Source organism: Quercus suber, unplaced genomic scaffold (assembly GCF_002906115.3).
Source record: "Quercus suber isolate HL8 unplaced genomic scaffold, Cork oak 2.0 scaffold_887, whole genome shotgun sequence".
Lineage (NCBI taxonomy): Eukaryota > Viridiplantae > Streptophyta > Magnoliopsida > Fagales > Fagaceae > Quercus > Quercus suber.
In genome coordinates, this window is record NW_027070314.1 from 148,784 (window position 1) to 160,179 (window position 11,396).

The window sequence follows — 11,396 nt, forward strand, 5'->3', positions numbered from 1 at the left end:
AACAAGGCTTTAAGAAGTCTTCATTATAAGTTATAACCGACCAAAGTTGTGCTAGAGATAAATTGTACACAACCTTTTCACAATTGTTGATTTGAGCTCCATTGTGATTAAGGCCTCGTTTGGGAGAAGGGAATGAAATGGAATGGAATGGAAATAAATAAAAAAAAATAATTTTAGAATATTTTTATTTTCCTTTGTTTGGGAGTTTTAATGGAGGGAATGGAAAGTCCATTTCTTTATTTGGGAGTTTAAGTGAGAGGGAATAGAATGAGTAGGAGGGAACACTCATTCCTCTCTATTCCCTTAAAATCTTAAATTTTCATTCCCCCCGAAATTGGGAGGAATGAGAGGGAATGAAATTAGATTTAATGAATTTTTTACTAAAACTCCCAAAATATCCCTATATATTTAATCATTTATTTTAAAATAGTTATCTAATAGTAATATTGTCATAAAATGATTTTATTTCATTCCCTTCATGTTACTCTCAAATAAGATTACTTAGATTCCATTAATTTTCATTCCTTTATTTTAAAACATCCAATCAAGGTTACTTAATTCCATTCAATTCTATTCTTTTCCATTCCTTTCCCTTACTTAAATACATTCCTTTCCATTCCTTTCCATTCCCTTATAATCATTCAATTCCATTCTCTTATGAACTCCCAAACGAAGCGTAAATGTTATATAATAAAAATAATATAAATAGTCGACACAAAGTAAAAATAATGTTCTAATCATTATAAACTATGTTAACAGCTGTGAAAAATATTGTGTTTACCACTACTACTCAAAAATATTTGTCTCCCCCAAATACATACACCCCTTCCCTGGTTCTTTTTCACTTAACACACTTGGCAATTTACTTGTCGAGGTTTCCTGATATCAAAGACCCTGGATATAACAAAATAAGTAGGGATTACTCTATGGTGGAAGGCTTAAAGATTGTTCATTGAAATGGTGTTACAATACGTGGCCTTTGACAAATGACCATGTGTCTTTGAGCTCCTGACCAAACAAAGTGAGTTCAAGGACTAATCTAGAATTGTTATTAAACAAGAGAGAGAAAGAGGAGATCACAACTGTTAGGATATGTGTCTTTTAAATCTTATTGTATGATGCTATGTATGACATTATGTATGATATTATGTTGTAATTAATAAAGTTGTTTTACTATTATCTAAAATAATGGTAACATGAATATTTGGACATTATCATATTGTGCATGAGATGCATAGTATGTGATTTAATCACAGAAGATATACATCACAAGTCTTTGTAAACTCGGAATTTTAGTTCGTAGTCGGTGATGAAATTGGATATTTCATTTGCGAAGACTATAACATATCAACTAAGATGATTTGTCTTGATCATAGAAGTGGAGACTTCTAGTTGATACGTTTGAAGTGTTAAGACATATTGAACTAGACCATTGTGAGATTTATTATTCTATTAACGACTGTCAAATGAATAATAAATTTTATGACTTCTATTTACATTAACTTTTAATCTTGAGAGAATAATGAATATGATCATGAAGTGTATGTTACTTTGATATATATCAAGAGTGAGATTTAAAGTCACGATCAAAACCTCAATATGTTGGGCAGCTACATTTAGTGTTGAAAGAACATACATTCTCAAGATGGAATTCATACTTTCTTAACGGAGATATAAAATATTCCTTTAAGATAAGTTGAATAGGTTTGGTTATTTAGAGTGTTAGACCTGACCACTTTAGTAAAGAGTTACTAAAGTATATATTTATGAAATTGGATTTCATAAATATATAATGAATAACTTAAAGGATTAAACCGGGTACTCAAGAATTAAGATGTAGTAATCTTCAAAGTAGCAGTCAACATTCATAACTTTGTATTACTATGAATATTTTAATGAATGAGTTGAATGTATAATAAAGTATTGAGATATAATTTATTAATAAGGTCTAGAGTGCAATTATATTTATATAGTGATATTAAATATAATTAATAGTAATTTTGGGCTTGTTAAAAGTTGACAGAAAGGCCTAAAACCTATTGGAGTTAGGGTCTTATTTATCCCTTTTGGTCCCACTCCAAGCCACATACTAAATCCTAATTGGAATGTCCTAAAAGCCTAGCCCAATTAGATAATCAGTTATATATAAAGAGAGAAACATACAAAATTTGGAATGCATGAAAATTACATGAAAATTGTGTGTATGTGAGTGTAAGCCACTCTCTTATTCTCCTTTGAACATATACATATAAATTGATTGAGAGACTACACTTCTTAGGTATAAGTGGAATTGGAGTAAAGATTAAAAGTGTTCTCAACTGCTTCTAATATTTAGTTTTGAATTTCACTGCATCAAAGTATGCTGTCTTATTCTTAAATTCTGAAATTTACATAATACATGTTATCATTTGCGAATGAAGTAGATCTGTTAATTTTCCTCTGTGTATATTTTGTATGTGATACAAACATGTATTTTACCAACCACAACCTCAGTCACGGATTTATGCATTCAAGTTTTTGCTCTTTTAATTATATCTTTCAAAGCAAAAACTCCAAAGACGATGATATGGAGATGCATGACGTTGACATATATATAATGGAGTTTAAAACGTAGGGACATGCAAGGCAGTTGCAAATACATTTACGAGCTGTTGGACTCCAGAGAAATTGTGTAAAAACCTGGTGTAACCGACGCACCGTCATCATTAACCTGCTTTGATTGAAAAATTTGCAGATGAAATCAGGAAAGTCAGCTAAATGTTGAAATTGGCCAAGTTGACATTCTTGACATACCAAAGAACTTAACTCAGGCCGACAAACACTAGGGTTTCAAGCAGAGAGGTCGGTGTTAACGCTGAGACTAAACTCTAATGTTAATGTGCACTAATGGACATTTTCTTTTTCCCAAAAAAGAACAAATGAGAAGCAGAATATGTGGAAAAAAAAAATGCCAAATTGTAGATTGATATTGGTCATTTATGTAGATCTTTCTTACTAATTGGTTACTCCGTTTTAACTGATGAATTAACTTTCTTATAGATGGAGTTTGACCGTGCGGTTTAGGATAAGATTTGTCCCACTCTCTCACGTAGTTGAGTACTTAAGCTATATTTGTGTGATATTATTTAGTGTTTTACAATTTTTATTATTATTGCAACTTGAAAAAAATTTAGTGTTTTTGTGTTTGTGTCTGTGAGTTTGAAAAGGAAAATGAGAAATCTGAAATTATTGGATATTTGCGTGATATTATTTGGCGTTTTATAATTTTTTTATTACTTCATCTTGAATTTTTTTAAAGATTTTTGTGTTTGTGTTTGTGATTTTGAAAGAGAAAATGAGAAATTTGAAATTATTGTATATTTTTGTGATATTATTCGGTGTTTTACAGTTTTTATTATTATTTAATCTTGAAAAATATTAGGATTTCTGTGTATTATTCCATTTTTTTTGTAGGTTCTTCAACTATGCCAAGTTCTGTTGAGGAAGTCTCCAAGAAATTTCCAAGTCAATTGCAAGCAATTGGAGGGAGCATGATGAGAGGCTAAAAGTGTCTGCTGTAATAGATAGTTAGAGTCAAATTAGTTAGAATTGTAACAAAGCATTAGATAGTTAGAGTCAAATTAGTTAGAATTGTAACAAAGCATTAGGTGCAAATTCTTGATGATGTGGATCCTAATGAAAAGGATGAAAGATTAGTTTGAAGTTTTAGCTTTTGTTTCTTGATGTTGGTTTTTTATGATTTTAGTTTTACAANCCAAAACCATAACCGCACCGCATCTCATTTTTGCGGTCACATGTGCGGTGCAGTGTATAAGATGTGGTTTGAATAGCTTGAAGTTGGTATATTTTTCAAATTTTTGGCTTTCCTACCTAGCCCAAAACTAATTTTTCCCTTTGTTTGGACAAAGTTTTAAACTATTGAGCTAATTTTTCCTAGTTTGGGCTGGCTTTCTTAGTCAACACTTGCTAGAGTTATCAAATTTGGGGGGGGGGGGGAACTAGGGTTATTGAACTATTAATAACATATTTAATATTAAAATAAATAAATATATTAATATATAGAGAGGGTGCGGTGTGGTGCGATTTGTGTGGTTTTCTTATTATATAAACCACAAATCGCACTATACCATACGGTGCGGTGCATGTTACTTGCGGTGTGGTGTGATTATGCCATTTTACGGGTGGTTTTAGTGTAGTTTTTACAGTTTGTGCGGTTTGGTAAACACCCTGATTCACATGATAACATAAAAATTAAAATTAAAAAATAAAAAGGCTACAAAATAAATCAATTTACAACAAGTTCAAAAAACTACAACATTAATACATTTTGTTGTAGTGTGAGGAGACTCCGCAAAGTTGTATCTGAACTGGAAATTGGGTATAGATCTAAGGGGGAGTCGGGGAAGGTAGCAAATATCTTCCAAGGCCATCACCTCCACATTAAATGCTTTCCAGCTAACCCTCTGGCCGCATTAATGTGGAGGTGATACCTGAACAGTGACTAAGCAGCTTTATGGCCACTGAGCAAAACGTTCCGGTAGGTGCTGGATGGGACAGAAAGGAGCTCCCACGATAAGAACTACACGTGTACAATGGAAACGGAGGGGAGAACGGAGTATATAATATAGAAACGAATGAAATTGTAAGGGGGGCTTTTCGAGAAAAAAAGAAAAAAGAAAAGAGAGACGGACTAAGAGAAAGTCGAGGAGAGTTTTTCTCAAGGAATGAACCTAAAGTATCCCTTATTACTTGATGAGTATAACCTTTCCTGTCATACAGCACTAGTTCTTGGACCCATGCTCTAAAAATTTATTGTTTGGGCTTGTTGGGCTGAAAACTCATTCGTACTCAAGGTCAAATCCAAATTGAGTCCCTATATATATATATATATAAAAGTTCAGTCAAATTTTTTTTATTAATTATTATAAAACTTTATCAATATTGGATTTTAAAAAAAAAATCATTTTTTTTAAAAGACTTAAGAATTCATCTTCTGGACAGTGGGCATTTATTTATTTATTTGCCAAAACAGTTGGTATTTATTATATGCCAACAACTCCACTTCCTTAATTGCACAACCTCCACCCAGATTTCTTCTAAGCCTTTGCTTTCGTACATTTTTGTCCTCATCCCCTTCTCATGCATGCATAGAAGAAAAGTCCCATTTATTAGGCCTCCTAAAAAATTACATAAAAAAAAAATGGGGGGAAAAGAAAAGGTCAAAACTTAAACCCTATAAAACCATTCCCACTCTCCCATACACAACAAGAAGCCTATAATAATATGAGAGAGAGAGAGAGAGAGAGATAGCTGGGTGCCAAAGAAATCTCCACATTATTGAGCATGTCAAGTCCTAGGGTTATAATGCTCACCCTGACCATTGTCCTAGTAGTAACAGTTGCACCTAATAAAGCCGAGGCAGCTCGGGCTTTTTTTGTTTTTGGGGATTCACTAGTAGATAGCGGCAACAACAACTACTTAGCAACTACTGCACGCGCCGATTATCCTCCAATTTCGAATTCGGTATTATATGCTCTTTTGACTAGGGAACCATCTATACAATATCAAGTTTTAGGTGTACATATATACAAGCTCGTATGTACATTTCTAATTCAATCTCTGACATACATATATCCACTTCATAATCTTCTTGGTGGGAAGTCAAGAGAAGGCAACTTTGGAGTTCGGATTAGAAAAATGTCTTCAATTCCACATGCCAAAGTTCCATATTTTCACCTCTCTCTTTTTTTTTTCTTTTTTTCTTTTTTCTTTTTGTCATTATATGTCTACATATGAAGTGTCTATTTGGATGGTGATTTTTGTTTAAAATTATTTGCTTAATGGCTAGAATATGTTCAAACCTATAAAAAAAATGAGGTATAAAAATGTTGTTTTCATAAATTTAAAAAAAAAAAATCTAAAAGAGAATGTTATTGAGAAGTATACAAAATAGAGCTAGATTTGGGACAAAAATTCTTTTAGAATCACTCTATTTACTACAACTTGCTAAAGTGTTTTCTCCTCTACTCACAATTAACAAGTAATTATTACATACTTTTAGATAATAATGACAGAGTGTTTTTGCATTCACATTTATGGTTGCTACAATAAATGAGAAAGAATTATTATATCACTGTATTTCAAAAGTATTAATAATTTTAGTTTTCTGTTCAACGTGTCAAATTATGAGAAAAGTTGTGTTTACAAACTTTTTCTAGACATTAACGGTAAAAAGTTCCAACTCAAATTTAATTAGTGTGGGACTTACAAACTGAATTCCGGTGTCGTTGAGGATTCCAATGCCAGCAGAGCAAAGTTGGCACAACAAAGCAGTTTTTGTCCTGTGAGTTGAGGACTCAAGTATGGTAAGTTGTGTGCTCTGCCCCATTTGCTCACCTAAATGTATATATTGCACACATTTTATTATTTTTTATTAATTACTTCAATGAAACACATTCGTACGAGAAAATTTTGTTAAGCTTAGAAATGAGATATGAAGTGAAATGGAAATTAAACAATAAACTCACTGATAATGTCAGGAGGTTGAAGCCATTGGAGAATCGGCCAGTTGGTCGATGGGTGGGATAGTCTATACCATTTGGTAAATCTGGTGCTCAAAATGGTGTCTTAAAAAAAAAAAAAAATGTATGCACGTCTGATTGTTGGACCGAGAAAAGTCCAATATCTTGCAGGAAAGATCTTGGACCTCATTAGGCCTGGAGGTCTAACGAGGCAATACTGTATTCAGTTTGTATTCTTTCTTTTCTATTTTCCAGTGTCAGTTGTTAATGTTACTTAGGCTTAGAGGCCCAATTTCCTTCCTACAATGCTGACCTTTGATGTCAACTTGTCAACGGTCTTGGGCTTTGGCTGATTATTACCCACCATCACCATCAACAAAACTTTAGTCCTAAAATTTAGAGTCAGCTATGAATTTTTGATAGATTAAATTGGATTGGCCACATAATTTTTTTTTCTCCATTTTATCTTATCTAAATTCATGTTCTCTATTACTCTCGTAATTGACATGTCTTTTATTATTATTATTATTATTATAGTGATGTTATTTTTGGCCTTCTACTTTTTTTTCATTCTCCAACTTGGATCGATTCACTCTTTCTTATCAATTCATTACTTACTATCCTTTGAACATGACTAGACCATCCTTTCCTCAATATGGGCTACCACTATTTTTAAGCGGATTTTATCATTTTGATTTTGAATTTTATTTATTTATTTTTTAATGTATTTCTGCTTATCCATCTTAACATTCTCATTTCCACTATATTCATCTTATGTATATATTGCCTCTTACTCGCCCAACATTTGCTACCATAGAGTATAGTTGGTTGTATAGCCATTTTATAAAATTTTCCTTTTAACTTAACTAATGTGTAACTTTATGCATATGCACAGGTATAATTAAAAGTAATCACACTTACACAATTCAAATTATACTATTTTTTTAAAAAAAGTTCAAATTATACATGATATTAGCTTACATTTTTTTTAAACCATACACTAAAATATATAATGGTTTATATATATATATATATATAAGGTTGGGTTTAAGTTACACTTGGTATAACTCTAAGCAATGTTACACTACCCAATAACTTGTTATAAAATTCATATTTTGGAAATCCCACTGTTGAATTACATGTTTTATATGTTTTTAACATTCTTGCCAATTTTTATGTCAATTGAATGTATTTTACTATTCGATCCATAACCTCATATTTTACACATTATTTTAAATTAAAAAAATTTGAATTTAAACAATTGATTGATAAAATGACTATTGATCTTTGATAACCATGAAAATTTTCAAGAATGGAGAAATATACGAAGATAATGTAATCTAACAGTGGATTGGTTAAAATTCGTATTTAATTAAAAAATATTGAGTGATGTAACATTGCTTAAAGTTACACCAATGTAACTTGAACCCAACTCATATATATATATTATATATATATATATATATAAAGTTTATTGTTTTAATTTCCATTTCACTTCATATCTCACTTCTAAGCTTAACAAAATTTTCTCGTACGAATGTGTTTCATTGAACTAATTAATAAAACATAATAAAATGTGTGCAATATATACATTTAGGTGAGCAAATGGGGGCAGAGCGCACATTACCATACTTGAGTCCTCAACTCACAGGACAAAAACTGCTTGTTGGTGCCAACTTTGCTTCTGCTGGCATTGGAATCCTCAACGACACCGGATTTCAGTTTGTAAGTCCAACATAAATGAAACTTTCAGTTCATTTCTTTTGAGTTGGAACTTTTCTAACGTTTAAAGTTTAATGTGTAGAAAAAGTTTTATAATTAAACACAACTTTGGCCATAATTTGATGTGGTCAACAGAAAATTACTAAGTATTTTTGAGGTGCAATGATATTATGTTATTTTCTTTTACATTTATCATATCTCATCATAAATATGAGAGGAGAAAACATCGTCCATGCATTATTTTTTTGAAAGTACCTAATAATAAATTGTAGATAATTGTGAGTGGTGAAAAAAGACCACTTTAGTAAGTTGTAGCAAATAGAATGATTCTAGAAGAATTTTCGTCCCACTTCTAGCTCTATTTTGTGAATACTTCTCAACAACATTCTCTTTTAATTTTTTTTTTTTTTTTTAAAGAAACTTCTCTTTTAGTTTTTTAATTTATTTATTTATTTATGTACAACATATTAACGCCTCTTTATTTTTGGGTTTGAACATATCCTAACCAACTTTTACCCAATAAGCAAATAAATTTTAAACAAAAATCCCCATCCAAACAGACACTTTACATGTAGAAATATAATGACAAAAAAAGGAGGTGAAAATATGGAAATTTGGCATGTGAAATTGAAAGACATATTTCTAATCCGAACTCCAAAGTTGACTTCTCTTGACTTCCCACCAAGAAGATTACGATGTAGATATATCACATATGTATGTCAGAGCTTGAAATAGAAATGTACGTATGAGCTTGTATATGTATACCTAAAACTTGATATTGTAATCGATGGTTCCCTAGTCAAACATATAATACCATGCATAGAGGATAACGATAGACAATAACTCTCCCCAAACATAGCTTACAACTTTTATTGTACTGTACTCTCCAAAGAAATCTGCTACCGGAAGAAATCGAAGAATTTCTTTTGGACATATAGTTTATAAATATCCCTCTTCTTAAGTATGAAGGTTACTTTTAATTTTTGGCACTGTTTGGTAACTAGTATTAAGTTTTGTGCAGCAATTTATCAAGCATTCCTTTGAGGTTAAAGTTTAAATGAAGTAACGAGTAGTGAATAAAAATTTGTCATTTTGCAGGTGAACATTTTAAGAATCTTCAGACAGTTTGAATTGTTCCAACAGTACCAGCAAAGGCTGAGTGCGCAAGTCGGACAAGCCCAGGCTAAGCGGCTAGTGAACGATGCACTTGTCCTCATTACACTTGGTGGTAACGATTTTGTTAACAACTATTTCTTGACACCTTTCTCAGCAAGATCACGCCAATTCTCCATACCAAATTACTGCCGTTACCTCATCTCTGAGTATCGAAAAATTCTAAGGGTATTTCTCATAAATAAAAATTTCTTCCCTTCTCGAAATCCTAGTTAGTTGGCATATTTTGTTCTACTAGTTAAATTATTAATAATCTCAAAAGTTTACTATTTAAATATAATAAATTTAATTATTTAACTATATACTTCTAACACGCATGTAACTTACATGTACGTTGAGAAAATTGAGTTTTGGATGAATATATTTGGGGGAGTATTGAATTATATACAAAATAAATGTTTGGTTGGTGAGGACCTAGCAGTGTTTAAATGTTTCATAGGTATGGTACACACATTGAAGACTGATAGAGATGGAGGCCTTTGTTTTTTTCTACAAACCATGCATGCAATTGGGGCCACATTTTGGTCAACTAGCAGGGGAAGAAAAACCACCTCCTTATTTTTAAAAAAATTGAAAAAAACTTTTTTTTGATCATTCGCTATATCACTGGATTAAAGACCCTGGAAACCCCACGACCCTTTATTGCCGTATCTCTGTGGCTGATAAATGTGGTTGATATGAAATCAATGTTCAGACTTGGTCTTTATAAAATTAAAAAAAAAAAAAAAAGGTTCAGACTTGGTCAAATACCATATATCCAAAATCATATTATTGAATTCAATTATTTTATTTTCTTAACTGACTTCCTCATTGTTATTGAAATATTAATTAATTTCTTCATCTTTTATTAATTTAAAATTTTAAAATAAATAATAATTTATTATGCTTTATGATATAAAGCATAAGTGATCTTGCATTCAATCTTATATCTATTTTATCTTCCATATTCCATAAGTTAAAAATGAACTTATCCTAATTTATCAGTTTTCTTTAATTGATTTCTATATATTTTATTTAGTTCAACTGGCATACCAAAAATTAAAATATCTGATTATGAAATTTGAACTCTACCTAATCACTTACACAAAAAACTATTTAATATTTTAATTTGATGATAAAAAAAGAAGAAGGCATTATTCTTAAAACTGTATTATATTTAAAATTTGTTACAACTTACAAGTACACAATTGTAAAATAAATGAAATTTACTTTAAACCAAACTAGTTCAGCAAATTCTTAATTAGAACCTCTCTATCTTGTTGAAATAAAAATCCCATATGCATGTTTCGCTTTTGTTCTTTTTTATTTAATAATTTATTATTTTGTTTGGGCCCTTTGTTGGGGATTGTTTTGTCACCCGGCCCATTTGTGAAAGTGTAGAGACTGCACCAGCTGGGAGCCCGTAGAGTAATGGTGACAGGAACTGGGCCACTGGGTTGTGTACCAGCAGAGCTAGCCATGAGGAGCAGAAATGGGGAATGTGTACCAGAGTTACAACAGGCTGCAGGAATTTTTAACCCAGAGCTCGTCCAAATGATTCAACAACTCAACCGTGAACTAGGCTCAAATGTCTTTATTTCTGCCAATGCCTTCGCTATGAACATGAACATCATCACCAACCCCCAAGCATACGGTTTGTTTTCCTAATTTTCACCCTATATATATATATATAGAGAGAGAGAGAGAGAGTAACATTAGTGATAAAAAAAAGATCACAACTATTTTACTGACATATTTCTAAAATAGCCTATGACCTCACTCCTCACACATGACCTACTATAATGTGAAATTTTAAATTTTTTTAATACTTATTTGCTGATAATGTGAACTTTTATTCTGTGACTAGCATATTGTATGACATATATATTTATCAGAAGATTCAGAACATCCCCTTCATATATTGGTTTAATAATCGCTCTACATTTATATCATGTATCACTCCAAAAAAAAAAAAAAAAAAAAAAAAAACAAAAATTTTTT

The 11,396-nt window shown here is 31.3% G+C and overlaps 1 protein-coding gene across 1 annotated transcript; it reads left to right on the forward strand.

Moving 5' to 3' along the window:
- Positions 1 to 8,099: 8,099 nt before the first annotated feature.
- LOC136065222 (GDSL esterase/lipase At5g33370-like) lies at positions 8,100 to 11,063 on the forward strand. The gene is made up of 3 exons (XM_065768107.1): positions 8,100 to 8,246; positions 9,342 to 9,584; positions 10,797 to 11,063. Exons 1-3 carry the CDS (start codon positions 8,127 to 8,129, stop codon positions 11,061 to 11,063), a joined length of 630 nt encoding a protein of 209 aa, XP_065624179.1. The 5' UTR covers positions 8,100 to 8,126.
- Positions 11,064 to 11,396: the final 333 nt, after the last annotated feature.